Genomic DNA, 24,800 nt, shown 5'->3' on the forward strand with positions numbered 1-24,800 from the left:
TATGGAACCATGAGTGAGGTAAAATGATTGGAGAATAGAACATAAAGAAAAACAAAACAAAACAAAACAACAACAAAAAACACACAAAAAAGGAAAAATAATAAAAGAAGAAGTCTGAGTTAGGGCAGGAGAAGGAATAAAAAGGGAGATGAGGGATAATATGGTGGAGCAAGAGACTGAGTTGGAGAGAGAGGATAGAAAAAAGAAAGAAATTTTAGGGTGGAATGTGGAAAAGAAAAAAAAAAGAATTTTAAGGGCCTCTTTCAGACTATGTCTCTGTTGTCATATTGTACCACAAGTACATCCATATGCAGAACCAAATCCCCTGATTTCAGTTAGCAAATAGCAGGTCCCCATGACTGAGACTGACTTCAGTCCACAAGGCCTAACTTGAGTTTCCCAACCCTCAGGGTTGAACTCCACTCAGTTCTATTACAGGTTTCCCCTGCCCTTTCTTTAAAGATGTTCAAAGTTGCGAGCTCAGAAAACTACCTTTCATGAACACCTATGCCTCTGCAGAGTTGGTCCAAGGACTGGCCCAATCAGGAGGTTTGAGAATGGGGGTTGCACGTCGTGGGGATGTTTCAAAGGTGCCCTCATGGCTACCTTCCTTACTGGATCTGGTGGTGCACAGTCCAGGAGGTCGCACACCTGCCAGGTGGACCCGGGCAGGCAACTGGAGAGACTGTGATCAGTTTTTATATTAAGCAAAAGAAAAATACAGAGTAGGGGTGGATATAAAGATAATGAGCTCAATTTGTCCAGAGGTTTGTGGTAAGTAAAATAACATCAATCTTAATATCAGCAGAGGCAAAAATATCAGTACATCTGTTGAATACTGAGGAAAAAGTATGGCTGCATCAGACACTTTTGGTACCTTAGTGGTAAAACTCATAGACTACATTATTTACATGAGAAAAAAAAATATGCCCTGCCTGAATGAATAAGGATCCCTTACTTTATAAAGGCTGTGCCTCTTATGCCACAGGTACCCACCTTAATTCCTGAGAAAAAATGGTAAGAGGAATTTGGGATGCTGGGTGATAGCATGGTCAGTTCTATCTCACCTAGAGTGAGGATCTTAACGAGATTCCACTAGAGGACAATGGGGAGAGTGCCAGCTTGAGAAGGTACAGTATTTAATGGCATAAAATAGCAGTAGGTCTGGCGTGATGGCTCATGTCTGTAATCCCAGCACTCAGGAGGCTGAGACAGGAGGATAGCTGTGAGTTCGAGACCAGCCTGGGCTACATAGTGAGTTCCAGTTTAGTCTCAACTATGTAGTGAGACCCTGTCTCAAAAAACAAACAAACAAACAAAAAATAACAGCTGCTCATAAATGGCTAGGTGTGTGTTAGAAGATTGATATATTTTATGCTTTCTAAATTCTCATAGCAATTATTATTAGTTCATTTCTACTGATATAAAATAGAAGTACAGAAAAGGTAAGTTCATTCAGCTGAAATTACAATGTTAATGAGCATTTGAGCTGGGACTTGAACACTGTTGCTTCTGGGAGTGAAAGCCCATATATACTCCACATTGTGCACAGCAGCACTGAGAACTGACTTGTTTTTCTCTTAATAAGAAGGCATGGTGCATTTTTTTCCCTATCAATCTTCTAGTGAAAATGCCATGAATGGTATGTGTACCAAAGTCTTTCTAGAAGTAAAGCTGATGGGGACTAAGTACACACTTCAGTGAATTACAGAAAGTGAATAAAAGAAAAGTTATGCATACAACATGTTATGCCTGCTCAGTTCATTTCTGAATTTGAAATGTTATAAGGAATATGGTATATCAGTTTTCTATTTCAAAACTACTTACATTCCCTGAGCCTTTGTGATTTTTTTCAGCCCATGTAATATTATTATTAAACTTTTAATTAGTATGTCATTCCCTCTGAGCTGTAAATCCATTTGTTTAGGTAATTACTGGTAAAAATAAAAGCATCTTATTGCTTTTAGAAAATCAAAGGCTACAACTAAATAAAATATTGGTATCTATATTTCAAAGCCTGTAGGGCTAAGCTCCCCCCAAAAAATCATTTTCAACACAATCTTAATTTTTTTTCCTTTTGAGTCAGAATGAGCTTTATCTGAAGTGGCAGTATGAGTGCATATTAATCTTTCAAGCCATACCAACCTGTTTAATCAAAGATCTATCACCATTTATCTAAGCACACTGCCTGTTTCTGGAGAGTGAGTTGCAAACAGATTTCAATTAACAGCATGTGGCATTGAAAGAGAGTGTACTTTGTTTTTATTCTCTAGATAATTAGTTTGAAATCACTTTGTACTTAACAAAAAGGTTGAAGATAAAAGTACCTTTGCTTACATGATTATCTTTAAAAGTTACATGGGAATTTGCAGAACATGAGGAATACTATTCTCTTATTCAAAAATCTGCTATAATACTGTTTTTTTTCTTCACATATTTGTGGGAAATCTGAGACATGAAATAAATACATTTTACGTGATGTTCAGCAATAGGATGACCCAAATAATATTTTGAGAAGACAGAGTGAAGTTGTGGATGCTAAGAAACCTTTATCACTCATGCCATGTGCTCATAATTAAGAACCCTGTGATGTCACTACTTGTGACAATGTGCCATTTCATAGACATCTGAGGTTGCCATTCTGAGATTTGAAATATGAAACAATACTAGAGAAAGGTATCAAAAACTGAATAAATTAGATCTGTGAGAAACAAAAGTATAGAATATTTTTTCATTTTTTGATACTGTCATAAACTTTAAAATGTAATTTCTCCTCTACCCCTTCCCTTAGAAGCTGATGCATAAATGCAGTGACAATTTTATGAATGATATTTTAACAATCATGATAGACATTCTCCAAATGCCTAACACTGTCCTACCCATTTCTGCACAATTGTTTATAATTGTCAACATTCCCAACAAAAATGCTTTAACCTTTCTACCAAAGTGCAGTTTAGAACTAACCTGCAATGGGACTACTTAAAAATGATTACTAAAATCCACATTTCCAAGGCTCAGGCAAGAGAGTAATGTGTCTGACACTTTGGCAATTTAATGAGACATTGTCTCAAAATAAAAAGGGCTGAAGATATAGCTGAGTGATAACTCCTGAGTTTCGCTCCCACTACAGAAAGATAATAAATAAAAGGAAGGCAGGAAAGAAGGAAGGAAAAATCCAAGTTCATGGGCCCATACAAACTTACTTAATTAGAATATCTAATTTTGTGGTAGTGGAATATTCATAGTTTAGAAGTACTGAAAAAAAAATAACAAAATGCCACAGTAAAAACCAATGATGGGTACCCCTAAGCAAAATCTGTTGGCCTTGAAAACAACTCCTCCATCAAAAGTTGACTATAAGAATCCCCTTGTACATCTACTCATGGGGCCCATACAAACTTACTTAATTAGAATATCTAATTTTGTGGTAGTGGAATATTCATAGTTTAGAAGTACTGAAAAAAAGAGAACAAAATGCCACAGTAAAAACCAATGATGGGTACCCCTAAGCAAAATCTGTTGGCCTTGAAAACAACTCCTCCATCAAAAGTTGACTATAAGAATCCCCTTGTACATATACTCATGCACACACACACACACACACACACACACACACACACACACATAATCTTAAACTCTGTTTCATTTGAAATTGTGCAGAAATCAACTCGCTACAAGTCAGGTTGTTTTGTCAAATTGGGATGGAAATCTAGAACTGGCATGGTGCTGCTCCCTTGAACTTAGCGGCTCCAGACTTTCAGAGCAGTGGCTCTCAGCCTTTACAGTCATGGCTATGAGCCATGAGTTCCAGGCCCTCTTAATTCCCAGTGGCGTTCTGGGTATTAGAGCTCTTAATGTACAGTTCCTGGAGGCTTCTAGTCTCATCATCACCTCCAGCACAGCCATGACTTATAGGCCCATGTACAACTCTCCAGATCACCCCAGCAAGATTTGCTGCCTCCCTGGTTCCTCCACTGCTGGTCCCTCTGGGACAAGCCTCCTTGGCTTCCCACTTCACCTCTCACCCCTTTTATTCTTTCTTGGCCAATGTCCTCACACTTTAGGCATCTGCCTTGCCTTGGATGATAGGCTTGTAACTGCTTCTAGACTTTGGGCTAGGCTTGGTCCTTCACTGGTGGTTTCTGGCTTTGAACTTCTCAGAGACTTCACTCCCAACCCTTGCTTGGCCCCAGGCCTCACACAACATGGATCTTCAGTCTCCACTGCCTGCTGCTGCCCACTTGCACCCTATAAGTCTTCAAGGTTCATAACCTCTAGTGTTAGCAAGCCCTTTTAGCATAGTCTGTTTGGCCCACTCTACCTGAACAGGGAATAGCAACACCTGAGTGGGAATTTCATCATCCCTTGTGCTGCACTATAGGCACTGTGTGTTAGAGGGAGCCCCCTTCATTGACTAAAGGGGGGTGCAGGAGCAGGATGATATAGGAAGCAGGGAAAAGCCACTTCAAGTGATCACAGGCGAGGCCATCTGGAACAAGTCAGCATTTCAAGGCTGGGGCACCCAGGGCCATATCTTCTGGAGTAGCTTCAGGGCATATAGGACAGGCTTATCTGGCATGCTGAAAGCTCTGCAGAAAGCTCCCAAGCTTCCTCAAAAATGGCTGAGCTAAAACTGTGTTACTTTTGTGACATCTCCAGGTGAGACTGTTGTATTAATCAGTAGTAGCTGCTGTTAAAAGGACCCTGAAGAATACCAGATATGGGCCCTGGTGCCTCCCTAGTCTTTGTGGTTAGGTATAATTTTCTGTTTCTCCTCAGAGAGACAACAGTAATACCTAGTGCCTGCATCAAGGAAGGAGCACGAAAAGTCCCCTTCATGTTATACTTTCTTTATGGCTGTCAGAGGAAAAAGAAGGGCCTTTTTTCCTTCTCAGATTCATTCTTTATAATCTTAAAACAATTCCAGGCTTTAGAAATATATTGTACCTAGAGATATTTAGGGCCTATATAAACTGGTAGAGATTAATAGCAAAAATGGAAAAACATAGCAAGTACTATCCTCAAGTACTTCTTTGAAATACAGTTCATCATAGATTGTACTCACTAATAAATTTCTGAGAGGGGAAAAAACATCAATTAGAAGGTCCTTTGAAAGTCTGATAGCACACTAATGTTATATATTATTAATGAATATAATGGTAGTTTTTAACACTGCACTAAATCTTTATTTGGACATGAAGAAAATTATGACATTAGGGAAAAGTAAACTCACCACTTCTTCATGCCTGCATTTTCTCACATTAATTCCATTTATCTGTAATGAATATAAAAGCATAGTTTCATATACCATACTTCAAATTGACTTTATGTTTTGGTTTCACAGACAAAATGATAAAGTATCTACCTGTAAAATTGCATCTCCAATAAAGAGCAGTCCTGAAAGTTCCGCTGTGAATGAAAAGAACACATGTTTTGCATTGACTATTTTCTCAAAATGAAAGTTTTTTTTAATTAAAGGTTAAACTGATAAATGAAACACAGTTAAATGTTTTATATAGTTGATATCTTTAAAAATACACAGGGCTGGGGATTTAGCTCAGTGGTTCGGTGGCCTGCCTTGCAAGCACAAGGACCTCAGTTCAATCCCCGGTACCCAAAAACCAAAACCAAAAACAAAATACACAAAGAATGGAATTGCAAATCAATAATATGATTCAGCCCACTTCAATTATTGAATCACAAACAGGGATATTTCTAATTAGTTTATTTCTGATAGTTGCTAAAATTTGACCTATTTTCTAGATGTGATATCAAAATTTCTTAGGCACTTATGATTTTTCTATGATGAAGTTTTAAACAAACATCCAATCTATGAGCTATGAAAATCTCTCCCAGCTTATGTGTAAACATCATGTGATTTACTGATTTTAGTCACAATAACAATTGCTTTATATCTTCATTACTTTTTTTCTTAGATTAAGTTGCATAGGAGGGTTAAATGAGAAAAATTACAATAAGAACTGTAAAAAAGTATTAGATGGAATTTCTTTATTTTATATGTGACTACTTATCATTGGTTTTGTTTTTGTATTTAAACAATTGAAAAGCTTTGCAGTCCTTAGTTACTACATGGTCACATGGTTTATTGACTTTCTTTGTTCCTTCCCTGTAAACGAATTCATCAGATTCAACCACTGTCTTCCGGGTCACAGAGAAACAATAATAATTACTGACAAAGGAGTAGATACTATATCATTACCTAATACCTTACCTCTTTGTTCTTTGGAGATTTTTGAAATGACAACTGGAATGTTATGCTCTGCTCCTCCCTAGAAAAAGAAAATTGCATATAGTATTTTTATTAGCAAAAAAGTAGCTTGCAGCCAATAAATTGTGTAAGCCCTGAATGCATGTTAAGTGGACATCCAGTAAAATTTGAATACACTTAGTTTATTTCTTTACTAAGAAGGTATTGCTCCCACAAAGCCTATCTACCTACCTAGAGTTTTGCTAGGGTATCTAATAGTAAATAACAACTGACTTTGAAAGTTTTTATTTTTCAAAAAGTTTGATAGTTTTATTGATACCTTTTAGCCATATAATATAGTGGCATTCATCATTGGAGATTTATATGCTTACATAATAAATCTTTTTTTTTTTTTTTTTTTTTTTGGTGGCAGGGATCTAACTCAGGTCCTTGCACTTGCAAGGCAGGCAGAGGAACCACTGACTGAACTAAATCCCCAGTACTACATAATAAATTTTGATTCTAATTTTTCCCCCATTCTTCTGCCCTCCCTTTAACCCCTCCATCACTTTACAAACACTTTGCTTCCATTTTTCCATTTTCTCATATTAATTTCATAAGTTTGATAATGTTTTGAAACATTTTCCTCAAAGAAATACTACCCATGGTAGAAATTCTAATTTTGACTCTAAATATCAGATTATCATGTATTTTGATTCTCTGGCTACATTATTCTTAACTCCAACCAATTGCAGAAACCTTTCTGAGTGCTAAGTGACCAGCAAGACCTTTGTTAGCATGGATAAGCAAAACCAGGATGTGTGAATGAGAGATGGAAATGGACTCATTTGCATTTCCTTAGTTAATATTAGATTTCTATTGGTGTGAAAGCACACACCATAAAATTTATATAATAAAATGCACTGCCAATTATATTGCAGTAGAGCTTTGTTATTGGACCAAAATGACCTCAGAAAAATAAATTATGAAAAAAGCCTCATAAAATCCTGTTTTATCACTATAGAGTTGAGAATGTTGAAAACTCAAATAAGTATATTTAGGAATAGAATGTTGTCTAAAAAGAAGCATAAGATAGTTATAAACACAATCAAAATTCTATTGGGTTTGTTGCTCTTTAAAATATGGAACCTCTTGATGTCTTTTTAAGGAGAACAGATTATTTTATAATGGACTTTTCCCCTTTGAATGTTCATTTTAAAACCTTACATAGAAGATAGACAATCATTTCTGAGGAAAAAGAAACAGTAATATTAAACTGTTTTCTTGGCCAGTAGTATCCTTTCTTCTACACTATAAGGAAACAATAAATATGATAATAAACAGTGTTCTAATCATTGACATTATAACCTACTATTTTTTTTCTCACTATTTCTCACAGTCCCAATATCCATCCACCCCAGCCCTCACTAACTGCAAAGATACACCCGCACAGGCTACACTGGCTCCCAATTGTGAATTTTGTCTCAGTCTGTCTCCAAAAGTCCTGATCCTGTCTCAGATGATTCAGTCTTCCATCTGATTGAAAGGGTAGTGACTTGTGACTAATTATGTTCTAGAAATTGAGTGCTTGTCTTGCACAGAATAAAGCCTGCATAAATAGTGGCTAAACCTAGACCCAATGTAGTCTAGCTTTAAGGTTATTAGTAAAAACACATGAAGTTAAAATTAGGACAGAACTAACCCAGCCAAAGGGTCCTAGTGTGTAATAGGCCTCTACTTCAAATCATTTGTACTCATTTTATTCTTATCTCACTTGCTATAGAATTAATAATATTATTTATACTTATCTTTTTTTCCACATCCCTAGGTCGAAAGTTACAGGAGATTATAAAAGTGTTTGTTAGTTTGTTTTGCACATAGACAAAACCTCAGTGCATCAGATAATGTTGTTTGAAATGAAGATTTGAGGTAAAGATTGAAAATAATCTTTGAAATATAAATTAAAATAAAAATTTCAGGCTTAGCTTAGTTTATGTTCACTGATAATTTCTAGAGATACTTGGAAACTAGAAAGATTTTGAGACTGCTACTATATTTTTTTTCTTGAAGAAACAGCTACTTCACTAAAGTCACCAACTTGATAAAGTTTCATTTAGTCCTAAAATATGAAATAAATCAAGCACAGTATTGCTAATCCATTATTCCAGAGACGGAACAACACAGTTTACTCCAACCTTCTCCTCATGGCTTCTGTACAAATATTTTTGCATTTTTTCTCATTCCACTATAAAATTAAAAGGTTTACTTAATGTTTAAGTTTGTAATGCAAGTGACAGAAAAGAAAGAAACTTCATTTGTACTTCTATATGTAAATTTTACTCATATTCAGTGCAAGCCAGGTTTAATATTTTGCAAGGAGGGGAATTATTTAGCTTTTAAACCAGGTAGTTGGAGCTCCAAGAGAATTTTTTAAATTAATCTCAGAAAATGACTTCATTGATTAGGTGGCAGATTTTTAAAACAAAACTTGAGAGGTAAAATTGGAATTTTAAATTACTATACATTCACTTATTAAATGATATGTGAGGGCATCCCAGCTCTCATAGTGAGAAATAATGTGACCTACTTTCTTCAAAAGAAGTAATAAGCTTCCTGTCACACTTAAAATTAAGATCCAAAGCCTTAACAATCCATGTTGTGGACCTCAGCTTCTTGGCTTAGCACTTTGTCAGTCTAACCATCAAAATGTAGTATTTACTCTCTTCTCTACCTAGAATGATTTTTTCTTCACTCTTAACCTTGTGAACTCCTTCCCATATGTTAGATTTTAGTTGAAATGTCCATTTTCATTGTTTATTTACTTGAAGTAATTCTTTTTTATTCAGCAACGGATGATGGCTGTTATTTATACTTATTTATATACATAATTATTTGATCATTTTACTTTCCCACTAGAGTAAATGCCTAAACTCAGGGCTTCTGTCCTCATCTTCTTTCCAAAATATCTCTTGCCCAAAGAATATGGTCTATGATCAGGGGTTAGAGAAATGATGAATTAACCAAGCAATGTTATCTCAGTAGAAAGTGGTAGAATGCTTCAAAGTGCAGTTTATATATCAAAGCATACATTAATGTATTCTGCAATGTTCTTACAAAGCATAGTTGATCTTGCATCTAGCTAAGGAACAAAGCTATGAATCCCAATTAAACAACTTTGCCAGATTAACTGTGAAATATTACTAAACCAAAGCTAGAATTTTTTTAGAGTATCAGAAATCTTGTTAATAAATATCCCATTCAGTATTTTCATTAATGAAATCAACTAATCAATTGTATTCCAGACTCTGGGAAGTAAAAAGGTACATAGACCTTGACATTGTTCTTAAATTTAGAGTAAGGAAGATCAGAGCAGACCAATGAAGACTGCTCAGTTGCCTTGTAGAGTTAAGCTGCTTCCCCAGCCCCTAGAACACTGGGCATCTATTAAAGCAGATCAGTGAGGGCACTCCTGAAGCATCTGCACAGCAGTGCTATCAGGCCTCCTGGCTGTGCCAGTACCTGGGAGCACAATGCAGAGGCACAGATTGTCATAAAGGCCTTTGTACTGAACACCAACAGATAGAACAGAAGTTAACACCTACAATAAAGGCACACCAGACCTCCACAGGTGGTAAGTTGAAGGGATCACCACCTTCCATTTGAACCTGGACTATCTTCAGGGGAAGGGCAGCTGGAACCTGTAGTAGAACCTTTCAGAGTTTAGCAGGAGGTCAGGGAGTTCAACTTGGGCCTTGAAGCCAGAATTCAGCCTGACTCTCAGGGGACTGTCGCTGCCTTGCTGAGACTAATTGACTTAGTTCTGAACATTGCTGCCCACATTGTCCATTGTGTCAGCAGACATATACCCTGAAGGAGGCTCCTCAAATTCTTTTTTTCTTTCATTATTTTCCTCTTATTTTTAATTTTTAAATTTTCTTTTTCCCACTCTTCAATTTTTTCTTTTTCTTTCTTCTTTTCCCATGCAGTCTCTAGCTCTCCCACATTGTTCTCATCTCTCTTTTTGTTTCTATTCCTGCCATAATTCAGATTTCTTCTTTATTTTTCATTTCTTCTCTCTTTTTCCTTCTCTCAATCGTTTTTAGTTTCAAAGGAAGTGAGTACAATTTATAGCTTCCCTATTATTAAGTTGTTCTATTCTTGTCTTTGTTCTTTCACTCCTTCTTACCCTCTTGCCTTCAACAGTTTCCTAGAGTTTGCATGATCTTCCTGTGTCCTCTGACTTCACTTGAAACCTTCTCCTGTAAGTTCTACTTATCTATTTCTCTCTTTCCAACTCCTTCTAAGTCCCCATCCTGAAGGGTAAAGTTGCTATATTGAAGAATTTATTCACTATAAATATATTTTGGGCTGGTCTTAAATTTTGATTTAATTCACATTGTTAAAGGTGATAGGTTAATAGCTACCACAAATTATCAGTTTCTAAGCTGTGCTTGATGCTATTGTGTTGTTGATATTTATCACTTGGAGTAAAAGGTTGTGATTGGTTTAATCAGTTGTCCTTCCTGATATTATGAAAATGAGAGATTCTTTGAGTCATTAGAGACTCAAAATCTAAGACCAGCTATATCTGGAAGATTGAAGTACTAACTCAGTAATTAACCCAAGGACAGTACCAAGAACAAAAATAAAAATGAAGAAACACTTAAGCAAGGCAAAAATACAGACTTTCAGTGGACCAATGGCTAATTCTAGGGGAAAGAAGATGGAAAAGTCTAACAATCAACAACCAGGACACCCTGAAAAAATACAACAGGAAGTAAGAAATCAGACAAATCAGGCACTAGAAAAATTCAAAACAGAATTTCCCAGATACCTACACAGATGGTGAGCACATCAAAAGACATGATTAGAGACTCTAGAACAGAAACAGACAAAACAAAACAAAACAAAAACCAACAGATGAGTACAAGACCATGATAGAAGCCATGAATGCCTAGCATGTGAAAGAAGTGGAAACCATGAATGCCCAACATAGGAAAGAAATGCAATCCATGAAACAGATTCAAATAAATATCCAGGAGATTAAAAAAAAAACCTTCATGAAAAGTATACACAACAGACTGACCCTATCTGAAAAAAGAATATCAGATATAGAAGACAGAATGTTCGCTAGTGACCATGAAAAGAGTGATCTCTGAAAAATAGCAAAGCACAATGAGAAATCAATCAAACAGCTCCTAGATGATGCAAAGAAGAATAATACAGGACTGAGAGGAGTCCATGAAAAAGCAGAAGAAAGTACAAATAACACAAAAAATTGGTTCAAAGAATTAATGACACAAAAATTCCCAAACAGAGCAAAAACAATTGACATGCAGATAAGTGAGGAATATAGGAATCCAACTAGCCATGATAGAAAAAAAAAAATCTACTCCTAGATGTACAATAGTCAAGATCCCAGAAACCCACCAGAACAAAACATTGCAAGAAGTTGAAAAAAAGAAACAAATCACTTGCAAAGGAAAAGCCCATCAAAATCACAGCAGACATCTCAACACAAACCCTCAAGTCAATGAGAGCATGGAATGAGGTATTTCAAGCCGTAAAAAAAAAAAAAAAAAAAAAAAAACGAAACAAAAAAACAACCTACAACCTAGACTGATGTATCCTGCAAAACTCTCTTTAAAAATGGATGGGGAAATAAGATACTTCCATGACAAAGAACATCTGGGAAATTTTATGAATACCAAAGCAGCCCTCCAAACAATTCTAAGCAATATCCTAGAAAAAGACCATGAAGGGTCACAACACCATGAGGCCCAACAGAACAAATCAAGTAGGAAAGGCAAGAAACTAAAGGGAGAAGGGGAAGAATTAAAAAGAGTGAAAAACAGGACAACAACATAACAATGATAATTCAATACATATCAGTTATAACCATCACTGTTAATGGCCAATCAAAAGAAATAGACTTGAAGAATGGATTAAGAAGTAAAACCCAACAATATGTCATATATAAGAAACACTCCTAGTTCAAAAAGAAACTCAGAGACTGAGAGTAAAAGGATGGAAAACCTTTCCCCATGAGACAGGAACTAGGAAACAAGCAGGGGTAGGTATCTTATTTGCAGACAAAGTAAATTTCAACCAAAATTAATTAAGAGAGACAAAGAAGGTCACTACAGCCTTGTAAAGAGAACAATCAAAACAGAAGAGATGACAATCATAAATATATATGCACCAAATATTAATGCTCCCAATATACAAAACTAATATTAAGGGACATGAAAAACCAAATAAGCACTAAAAATATTGTAGTGGCGGCCTTAAATAACCCACTGTCACAAATAAACACATCATCCAGACAAAAAACATCAACAATGAAATACTAGAACTGAACCAAGCTTTTGAACAAATGGATTTAGTAGACCTCTACAGAGTGTTGCACCGTATAGAATCAGAATATACATTCTTTTCATCTTCACATGGGTCATTCTCCAAAATAGACCATATATTAGCCCATAAAACATGTTTAAATAAATGCAAAAGAATTGAAGGTATTTCATGTATAACATCAGGCTATAGTTCAACTAAGCTAGAGATCACAAATATAAGAAACTGTAAGAACTTCACAAACACATGGAAATTGAACAACACTCTCTTGAACAATCAATGAGTTAAAGAGCAAATTAAAGAAAAATTAATTAATTTTTACAAATAAATGATAATGCCAATAGGACACACACAAATCTATGAGACACAACAAAAGCAGTTCTACATGGAAAATTCATAGCAGTGAATACCCACACTAATAAAACAGAGTGAGCTCAAATAAGCAATCTAATGATGAATCTTAAGCTCCTAGAAAAATAAGAACAAGAGAAACTAAAAACCTTAAGGGAGGAAATTATAAAGATCAGAGCAGAAATCAATGCAATGGAGACTAAGAGAACAATACAAAAAAATCAATGAATCAAAGTTAGTTTTTCAAAAAAATAAGTAAAATCAATAATACCTTAGCCAACCTTGTCCAAAAAGAGGAAATAAAAGGCTCAGATCCATGCAAATAGGAATGAAAAAGAGGAAGTCACAACAGATCCAGCAGAAATCCTAAGGATCATCAATACTTGGAACACCTGTACTCTAATAAAATGGAAAACACAAAAGAAATAGACAGATTTCTAGACACATATGAATTACCAAATTTGAACAAAGAAGATAAAAAAAAACACTTCTAAACACCCCAATTACAATCAGTGAAACTGAAATCATAATTTAAAATTTACCAACAAAGAAAAGCCCGCATCCTGATGGCTTCACTCCTGAATTCTATGGGACATTACAGAAGAACTATTGCTACTACTCTTTAAACTTTCAATGAAATTGAAAGAGAAGCAATACTTCCAAATTCATTCCTGGAACCAAGTGTTTGATTTCTAAACCAGGGAAAGACCCACCCCCGCAAAAAAAAAGAGAGAGAGAGAGAGAGAACTACAGGCCAATCTCCCTAATGAACATAGATGCAGAAATCCTCAATAAGACACTGACAAACAAGGTCTTCAAAGAGATCATAAACCCTGACCAACTCAGATTTATCCCAGGTACACAAGGATGGTTCAACATAAATAAATCAATAAATATAATACTCTATATTAACAGAGTCAAGGACAAAATCAATATGATCAGTTCAATACATTCAAAAGAAGCATTAAAAAATTCAACACCTATTCATGATAAAAACTGTGCAGAAACTTGGACTAGATGGTCTGTATTTCAAATGATAAAGGCTATCTATGAAAAAGCCAACAGCCAACATCATATTAAAAACTGAAAATCTTCACTCTAAAATCAGGAATAAGACAAGAATGTCCACTATTACCACTCCTGCTCAATATAATTCTAGAAACATTAGCCCCAGAAATTAGGCAAGAGAAAAAAATAAAAGCAATGAAGGATAGGTAAGGAAGAATTTAAACTGTTATTTGCTGACTATATGAAACTCTACATATAACACCCAAAAAACTCTTCCAAAAGACTTTTAGACTTAACACTTTTAGCTGCTGTATCCAAGGTCAACACTCAAAAGCCAATAGCCCTGTTATAAACAAATAGACTCACTGAGTGAGAACTTAGGGAAACAATCACTTTCACAATAGTGTCCAAAAAATGAAGTATCTAGGAATCAGTCTAATGGAAGCAAAAAGACCTCTACACTATAAACTAATGCACTCTGAAGAAAGAGATTGAAGAGGATATAAGAAACTGGAGAGATTTCCCTTGCTCCTTGATAGGAAAAATCAAGATAGTGAAAATGGCCATACTTCCAAAACTGCTTTACAGATTCAATGAAATCCCTATTGAAATTCCAACAGTATATTTCGCAGAACTAAAGAAAACAATCCAAAAAATTAATTTGGAACAAGATGCAATCTAGAATAGCAAAAGAAATTCTAGGCAACAGACATGGCAGGGGGTACCACAATCCCTAATTTGAAACTATACTACAAAACCATTGTGATAAATACTGTGTGGTACTGGCAAAGAAACAGATCCAAGGATCAGGGGAAGAGACTGGAAGATACAGAAACAACTCCACATGTACTCAGCTTGTCAAAGGAGGCAATCATCCTCAATGGAATAAATTGTATTGGAAAAATGGGATTTCAACCTGCCAAAGATTAAAACTACAATTTTATCTTTCACCATGTAGTAAACTAAAATCCAAGTGGATTAAAGTTCTAAATATTAAAACAGAAGCACTAAACTTGCTGGAAAATAAATTAGGTAGAATTCTTGCAGACTTTGTCATAGGAAAACACTTTATGAACAAATCCTCAGTAGCAGGGGAATTAGCAGAAAAAATCAACAACTGGAATTCGTCTTATTTAAAAGCTTCTGCACTGCAAGAGAAACCACCCACAGAGCTAAAAGTCAACCTACCATGAGGGAAAAAAATTACCAGATGCTTCTCAGACAAAGGACTATTATCTATAATATATAAAGAACTAAAAAATTAGACACCCCCAAATATAAAGACACAGTTTAAAAATGGCCATCTGAAATTAACAGATATTTCTCAGACAAAGAGGTAAAAGCAGCAAATAAATATATGAATATTTAAATGTTCAACAGCACTGGTCATTTGAGGGATGCAGATGAAAACAACACTGAGTTTCCCCCTCACCTTAGAAAGAATGACTGCTATCAAGAAAGCAACCAATAACAAATGCCGGTTGTAACCAGTAACCCTTCTCCATTGTTGCTGGGTGCAACCATTGTGAAAATTAATATGAAGATAGCACACACAACTAGGATTAGAGGTTCCATTTGTCCCAGCTCTCCCTCTGTTAGGTATCTTTTAAAAAGAATTAAAAGAATCATACCACAGAGATATGTATGCACCTGTGTTTATAGCAGCACAGTTTGTAATAGCTAAAACTTGGAAACAGCCCAATTGCCCATCAACTGGAGACTGGTTAAAGAAGACTTTGTTGTAATAAAATGGAATACTACTCAGCTATAAAGAATGAGAAACTAGAGTCATTCATAGGAAAATGGATGCATACTGAGGCCACACTGCTGAGTGAAATAAGAATCATATACATGTGTAAATACCAAATAGTTTCTCTGTTGTGTAGAATTAAAAGTGTAAATAAGATTAAATTTGTATAATTTAATAATGTTATTATAATTTATTGAACATTATTATTATAATTTAATGTGAAATAGGAAGAAAAGGACTAGTGGAATAGTGGAAGTTGGAGGGGTAGGGGAAAGAAAAGAAGGGAAAAGAAAAAATATAAGGAAAAAAGTTTGGCAGAATCATCTGAAAAATATTCCATAAAAGAAATTGATCAAAATATCATCACCTATCTGGATTCCATCATATTCTACCAAAATTATTTATATTGGTTTTAGTAAAAAAACAATATCTTTTCCCATTTACTATATGATTGCCTTCATATGAAAACCTAAAGCATGGAATCCATAGAGACAGAGTGCATCAGTGGTTGCTCAGGGCTAAATTGATAATGTGGACTAGGGAACAGGGATTCATAGCAAAAATATTTGGTGTTTCTTCTTAAGGAGATAACAGGTTCTAAAATTGTATCAGTCATGGCTTGTATCTGCAATATATGCTCAGATATTTTAGTTGAACACCTTAAATGAGTAAACTCATGGTGTATGAATTTAATCTCAAAAATATAGTTAAAAAACTAATAATTTTTTTCAAGTGGTTTTAACTGTTTCTTGGAAATAAATCATAATCTTGAAATTAAGATTGTTTTCCTGTCAAGTCCAATTGTTATGTTCAAATGGTATAAATTCATATTTTTGGTGATAACTAGTGAACTAGACTCAAGTTCAAGAATCCACGGACAGACAGGTAAAAACGTGTGCTTACTTATAACAGTTGATAGTTACAGACTTTTGCTCAGAAATCATTAATAAGTCTCAAAAGCAGAAAATTATCTCATCTACTATGAATGAATATTGTTACTTGTTAAATTTCATCCTAATAATACTTGACTCTAGATAATCAGAAATGACTGATCTTGGACATTTTTATCTGTTTTGGTTTTAAATAAAACAAAATATGAGTAGCTTAGTGGAAGCATGATTTGTGTTTCCACTAGAAAGTCTGGAGACAATTTATTCTAGGTTTCATAAATATGAGGAATAATATTAAGTGAGGACTGTGTCAATCCTCTGGGTAAAGTTGAGGTCTAGTTCTACCACTTGCAATGATGGATAAATTACTTAACTTCTTAATTCATAAACTCATTTTCTCTAGAAGGAATAGCAATAGTTATATATTTTGCTGGATAATTAATCTAAATTAAATAGAATATAAAGTACCTAGCTCTGAATATGGCGCTTCATGTACAGGTCATAATATTAGCAGTTTTTTGTAAATGATAAGATAACTAATAGTAGCAATGATTATAATTATATTTATGAGGCTGAAAAGTTATTGTGTCCAAATAAAAATCAACCTTGATTAAATGTACTTAACTGATGAATATTGATAATTTGTTGTTTGCATAAACAAAATTGATTAGAAAACATCATACATATTGTCTAATACTAGTAGTTAAAACATCCTTTCCTTAAAAGCTTATTATTTAAAGAAATGACAGTGTCAGAGTTATAGTTTAATGATACGTAAATATGGCTTTCTGTTATAAAAAAAATAGGCAGAGTCATTCTCACAGGGGCAAGATGGTGCCTTGCTTCACAGAGACTATCCTTGTGTGAATTCTTATAATTAAATTGAGATGAACGTATGAAATTATTATATGCTATGATGCAAAACATTGGTGACATCTGTGGATATAGTCGTGGAGTATATCAAGTTTTTTATGGAAAGGTAACTCTCAGAATTGTGTACACTACAGAGATGGACATGTGAAAGAAATCATCTGTCAGAGTACCTTAAAGGGAAAGATAAAACTGCCCAGAACTGGGAGAAGAACCCAAAACCACTAAAGAAGTGAAGGTGCAATTGTGTAAAACAAATCTGGAGAGAGGCTATGTGCCAGACCATCATAGAAGCAGAAAGCCTGAAGGGAAGTTTAGACTGCACGCCAGTGAGCCTGACAAGTCTGACCACTACCAAGGAAGCAGGTTTATTCTGAGAGCAAAAAGAATATGCGATTATAAGTGAAAAGCTTAGTAGTACTTTTGTCCAGTTTTTTTCACAAACACATGTGTAGCTTTTGTGGAAATCTGGGAAAATATCAATAAAAAACTTGATTTTTTACTGAAGGGCAAGCTTTAAAAAAATGAGGAAAGAAACAAGTTCATAATTTTTGAAAAATATTTTAAATAAAGAAAACTGAATAATGACAACAGCCAGGAGATCATAGTCAAAGATGACCCAAAGCTGCAGCAGACATGAGAAGGCCTCTGAAAGGTAACCTGAAAGAAAAAAGATCTTAAATAAGCAAGGCTTCCTGGAGCTCAGGGCAAGGGTGAGAAGAGGGAAAAAGGCCCTCAAAGGGGCTCTCATCAGAGAGGAAGGCAAACACTTGTCCTGGAGGGCGGACTAACAGATAACAGGTCAGCTGAAGAGAACAGAGGGCCAGGAATCAGTGCGTGTGTTCAAGTTTCATCTTACAACTGGTTTAAGCAATCATTTAATTCTACTAGACTTGCAAGAGAGTAAAGAAAAATGACTGTAATACAGAAAAAAGAAGGTAGAAGAAGGAACTTGATCCAGGAATAGGCCCACCCCACACAGATGAAAGAAACTCTTGTAATTTTGGGAGTGAGGTAAAGCCCTAAGCAGCCAGGGGGAATCTGGGAACGAGAGTGCCGACCTTGTGTCAGGCACTTCCCTGGTCGGGACGTCTGCCACCATGGCATGCAGCAGGAGCTCCAACCTGCCTCTCAGTTTAGACTGCACTGTTGCTTTACTCTTCATATTCAGGATGGACATGGATCTGTAGGTAGCTTTGGTCTTTGTCTTTTCATTTTTATCATAAAATGATGGAATATTAAGGCAGTAAAAGATAACAGTGTTTATGGAGATATATCAGTGATTCATACATAACCTGGAATGTAGTTGATGCCTGTACTTTTAGTTGGCTAGATTCCACACTTAGTGTCTAATATATTTGGCTATAGCTTTAAAAAAGCATGACCTTCAAAAAAACATTACATGCTCTTTTTAAGAAATTCCCCTTAATGCAACATAAAACATTTCTTAAGGTTAAAAAATGGACGAAATAATAATAAGGGAAGTACATAAAACTTGAAAAAATGTAAACAAAATTTATTTTAAAAATTTCCATTAAGCACAATTACCTTTCATCCCTGAAATTATTTTTTCCTCTCATCATTTGGCATTTTAGGAATTTTTGAGATGAGAAGCTTCTTTGATGTTTTCTACATCATATTCTAACATTAGCCCTTCAAGGGAAGGGGTCAAAGTTCTATATTAAATTGTAAAGACATAGAGCTGCTTCAATCTCTAAGCCACCTGCACATCTTTCTCCCAGAAATTCAACATTGTCCTATACAAGATGGAGAAAATAAAGGTAAAAGCTGATCTATTTCATCACCAATATGCAGCCCTGCAAAGGCTGGGGCTGAAGAGAGGGCTTAGGAGGGTCCAGCATAAAGGGAAATGTCAAGGATTTTAGGACATTGAAGAAGGGAAGAGCATGCTGCCTATTACTTATAATCACTGAAACATGTTGATAAATCAAGCATTATGAAGAAACCCACACCAATCTCCTTTGAATCATTACCCACCAAATTTGGCAGCAATGACTGCAACATAGGAGAACTGAGGATTTCTCCCAGGCATGGTTTAGCCATTGCCAGGAACCAAGATTATCCTGAGCACAGCGAGCTGGCTTGGGCTGTTAAGAGAGCTTGTTAGAATATTTTAATGTTTCTGACCAAAAAGCTTATTTTCTTAACCTTCAGCCAAGTTTTTAACAAATGGTTCTTTTGGAAGACAAAACTGAGAAACTATTCTAAGTCAAGTAAAAATTCACTTCAGACCTGTCTTTGCCATTGACTGAAATATTAACATCTTTCTGCTACCCTTTGTTAAGATATTAAAGGTTTTAATTAACATTTTTACTATAAAATTTCTAGACTATGCCAGAAGTATTTAACTGAAACAAATAAAGATAATATATGTTTGTATATTTATATGCACAATTTTATTATTGACTAAATTTCTCCTTATAGCAATAAATAAATGATGTAGTATTATAATATTAATTCTTCTTCTAGCCTGAAATAGCTTTATAAAAAATATTCATTGCATATATATGTTTTAAATTTTTCAGCTCTAAAGAAAATAAATTACTGCTAATACACAGTAGTTTATGTAATTCTAGTATTGTAAAGAAAACTGACTCATACAATATTGTTACTTGCAATGAATAGTAATATTTTGATAAACATAACCAGAATGAAAAATGGTTTCAAAAGCAGAGAAGAAAAATTCAAAAGTCAGTATTAAGCAAACCATGAAAACAATTTTTGAGATGAATGTATAATATTCTAAGTAAAAATTGACATTCTTTGCTGGTTAATGTGTGTGTGTGTTTGTGTGTAATAAGAATTTAATAATAATTTATATTTTGTCGAACATGCCAATAAAGGGTAAAAACATAGTTCAAATATTTTTCATGACCAAAATTTTGAATTGTTAATATGCACTTTTTTGAGAAAATTACTGTATTATATATTTGAATTGAAATAATGAAAACATTACACTGAATAGACTAATTTAGCAAAATTCCTAATGCTTTAAATAATAAGCTAAAAAATGAAATTTATGTAAAAATAAACAGCATTATGTTATTGGGTTTAAAATATAACTATGTTCAAAAAGAAAAAGAAAAATGCATTTCTCATGGGCATAAAATTAATAAAGCTCCATTACTGAAATAGAATACATGCCAGGGGAGGAAAAATGCATCATGCAAATGAAATAAAATTTGTTATTTGATTTTGTTCATGGACTTTCTAATATATTTAATGGTATGCCTCTAAAATTTTAATAGCAATCTCAATAAATATCTTGGCAGAAAAAAAAGTCAAAACCAAAAGAGCTTGTCTATTGAATAATAATTCCCATATTTTGGGTTTAAAATATAACTATGTTCAAAAAGAAAAAGAAAAATGCATTTCTCATGGGCATAAAATTAATAAAGCTCCATTACTGAAATAGAATACATGCCAGGGGAGGAAAAATGCATCATGCAAATGAAATAAAATTTGTTATTTGATTTTGTTCATGGACTTTCTAATATATTTAATGGTATGCCTCTAAAATTTTAATAGCAATCTCAATAAATATCTTGGCAGAAAAAAAAGTCAAAACCAAAAGAGCTTGTCTATTGAATAATAGAATTCCCATATTGTTCCTTTTACATCCTGTAATCTGCTCAGTGTGCCACCACGGTCTTAGCTGTTGACAGGTAAAGCAAATGCAAAATACATTTCAGAACAAATGTTTTATATACTAATGTTCTCATCACAGTCAACACAATGCTTTTGCACATTGACCTCTCTCCTTGCTCATTTTCACAAAGTTGACTGAAGACGATAATTACAAAATTCAGAGTTCAGCTTTTCAAAGCATAAAATTTGATGGTGTTGAAATTCAGTAAAATGTGTATCTGAGACATATAAATGATTTTTATTCTACATAAGTAAAGGTCTGCAAGTCAGCATTTCCTATTCTGAAGGGTTAAAGAAAGATATGCACATGTAGCATTATATTCGATATTTTAGAACAAAACAGATAAAGAAAGTTAATAAGTTATATTAAATGTCAGGACAGATAAAATTCCAAAATCTTTCTTTTAAATGTTTAAATCAAAAGCTAGTACCAGATTTTTAGCTGTGACACCATACCTGCCTTGAAAAACAGAAGGACCTGACTTAGATCCCTGGTACCAAAAAAAGCTTAAAGTATTTGAAGGGGGGAGGGGAGGGGAGGGTGAGGGAGGGTGGAGACAAGGGGAAAAAATGAGAACCAAGACCTGGCATGTAGAGGTACAAGATCCCAATAATGAATGTAACTGTACTGTATACCTAGAATGTACCAATAAATTCAATTTTTTTAAAAAAGCTAATGCACAACCAAGGCTCTAATACCCTACCTAATTTACCTCCCATTCCAAATAGTAAGGATTTTTCTATACAATTTTTCATAATTATTAATCATCAAGCATTAAAATACAGAAAAGTTCAGCCAATGCAGCTTGTCCTTTATAAGGATAGACTGGAAAGGCAGGCTACCTTTATGCTTAATCCAAATCCTCCTACAGTTTGTCTTCTGATGGTCACCGTTCTTTCCTGAAAGACAGGATTTTTAAGAGTGGTTAGTGGTTCTTAATACTAGATTTACACACCAGAATTGTTGGAGTTTTGCTGTTGTTGGCAGAAAGAGTGTGAGAAAGAGACAGAGACAGAAAGACAGACAGACAGACAGACACACATACAGCATATTTGACAGTGTAGAGGCCCTAAATCTTGTAACTGATAAAATGTTCTATCATTTTGAAACAAATATCTGCAAGAAAAAGGAACATGTTTTGATAAAGTCCTAAACTCTGAAAAATTACAGTTATTTTCAGTGACATTTTGGGACATATTTTGGGAGAGTCACTTTTACACCTGTCATATTTACATTGCATATATATTCTTGAATCTAAAAATGAGCAAGTTTTTGGTTACATGACTGTCAGTCAATGTTAATGGTGAGTACTTTTAACCTTAATCTGTCTCTCCCACCAGCAAGTCACAGTATTTGCTATTTGACAGCCGAACTTTGATGCTGCAATGTCCCAGCAGATGGATGATTCACATGATGTCTGTGATGGAAGTGGTGAGTAAGCCAGTTTCAAAATTATTAATTGTATGTTTGGACAAGAATGAATTCCATGCTCATGGAATAATGGTAAGAGTTAATTTTCAAAATCATTTCTATTTATGCTTCTATAATGGAAACAATAATGCAGTCACTAGTTTGTGGAGCTTTAAAATTTTACAAAGGAGCAAAGAATTACTTTTGGACACATTCTATAATTTTTACTCTATAATCAATAATTGATCTCTTATAATACCATCATATCTACATAACACTGAGGGGTGAAACTTACAACCTGTACCCTGTCTCATTTTTTAAATCTATAATTAATATCTTCTTACACTTGCCCCTACCCAGAGACACATGAAACTACTCTTCTCCTCCTGAGTTTAGGACAGGTATGTGTTTATTTATTAGCCAAATATTTACTTTTAGTTAATGAAGCAAAATACTTGAAAGAACAAGACTTCCAGACTATAAATTGACAAATATTAATTACTATTTATTTATAATTAAAGATTAATCTTTTGGTGGAGATCAGTATATATTAAAACTCATAAGTATAAATAAATAACATTCACAAATATAAATTTCTTGCCACTTTACAACGTGAAGCAATTTCATCAATTTTCGTATTTATTTTATTTGTATAACCTGTCACTACATCACATTTTTAAATCAACATTATAATTTTACTCATACCAATAAGTTTATATGTGTACTGCAATTTCTGCAAATTTGAAATAGAAAAGATGCTAATCATATTAGTATAATAAATTTCATTTTTTTCATTCGTAGGCCCACTGTTATATTACTCATAAGCAGTACAAATACATGTATGGGAAGATGCTAAGTTTTAGAATTTATATTGTAATGTCTATGCATATATAGCAACCTTCATTTACCACTGTAAAAAGGAAGTATGTGCATTATGCATGCATAAAGTTTTACTTAAAACAAACCAAACATTTATTAAAAATATCCTTTGAACAAGACAAAGGCAATCTTAAAATTAATTACTGTTTGATCAATATTCATTATAATATTTATTAAAGAGAATTTGAACTTACAAAGGATATTGAAGTTGAACTTAAATACTACATTGATGATTCAAATATTCACAATTAAACATATTTTCCAAATTACTTTAAGGCTTGTGAGCCCATTTCTAAATCTGTAAAATGACAGTAAATAATACATAGTAACAACTTTGTGGATTAATATTTGTGAAGAACCCTAAGAAGTAGTAAAAACTTATTGAATATTAAAATGTTAGACAGGAATTCTTACAAAAGAGTCACTTAAATCTCTAATTAATATTCATCCAGCTCACATTCAAATATTTACACCACACACACAAGCTCAAACACTGGGGGCTCAGATAGGGATAGATAATTAAAAGTGATTTTTTTTTTTACTCATAACACAGATAGACAAACTGCTTTTACAGAATTGTACATCAAAGCAATGTAAAGTTCTTTGAAGTCATGAACAGTGTCCCTAATTCTTGTCTGCAAGGAATGAATTCTTTATTTCATAAAATAATTGTAAAACCAATAAGACACTCATTTGCAGCTGTGGCACAGGTGTATAATCTCAGCACTCTGGAAGGTTGAGGAAGAAGGATCAAGATTTTAAACCCAACTTGGACAACTTAGAAACCTGTATGCAAAATATGCATAAGTAAGTAAATAAATAAATAGGCTGATGATGTAGCTTAGTGAGAAGGCATTGGATTCAATATCTAGTATGAAAAGATAAAAACAAAACATTTAAAAAGTTGGCATTGTACAGAAATTGACAGCCATATTGGTCTAGAAATGTTAATGTTTTTCCATTTGTACAGGGGTAACACACTGTATTATATATGTAAGGTCATATCTACATGGGTTTGATTAAATAATGGGAAATAAAGAATAATATAAGACTACAAGAGCAAAAAGCAATTTGAATATGTTCAGGGGCCATTTTCATCTTCAGAATTAAGGATTATTTTAATCTTACATCATTGCCTTTTCTCTTTTACTTTCCTTTTTAGTTTTGTTTTAGGATTCCCTATTTTTAACATTCATACAGAGATTTCTTTAACTGAAATACCGAATAGTTTCTCTGGCGTGAAAAACTATAAGAGTACACAAGATCCTAATGAGATAATTAATAATGTGAAATAGGAAGTAAAGGGCTAAAGGTGTAGGGAAAGTGGGAAGGGTGGGGGAAAGGTAATAAGGGAGAGGAAAAAAATATGAGAAAATGAAAAAATGGAAATAGGGAGGGGAGGAGGGGGGG

At 34.2% G+C, this 24,800-nt stretch overlaps 1 protein-coding gene across 1 annotated transcript in view; it reads right to left on the reverse strand.

The window, feature by feature from the left end:
- The window catches only part of Sntg1 (syntrophin gamma 1), a 783,297-nt gene that overhangs the window by 264,164 nt on the left and 494,333 nt on the right, over positions 1-24,800 (reverse strand). Inside the window, exons 5-8 of the mRNA XM_010622657.3 lie at positions 21,944-22,000; positions 6,233-6,290; positions 5,366-5,409; positions 5,234-5,275 (exon numbers count right to left, since the gene is read on the reverse strand). Of these exons, the coding sequence (XP_010620959.1) occupies positions 5,234-5,275; positions 5,366-5,409; positions 6,233-6,290; positions 21,944-22,000 (201 nt within the window). The remainder of the gene's footprint in view (positions 1-5,233; positions 5,276-5,365; positions 5,410-6,232; positions 6,291-21,943; positions 22,001-24,800) is intronic.

Source organism: Fukomys damarensis, unplaced genomic scaffold (genome assembly GCF_012274545.1).
Source record: "Fukomys damarensis isolate Sample0158 unplaced genomic scaffold, DMR_v1.0_HiC HiC_scaffold_5, whole genome shotgun sequence".
Taxonomy (NCBI): domain Eukaryota; kingdom Metazoa; phylum Chordata; class Mammalia; order Rodentia; family Bathyergidae; genus Fukomys; species Fukomys damarensis.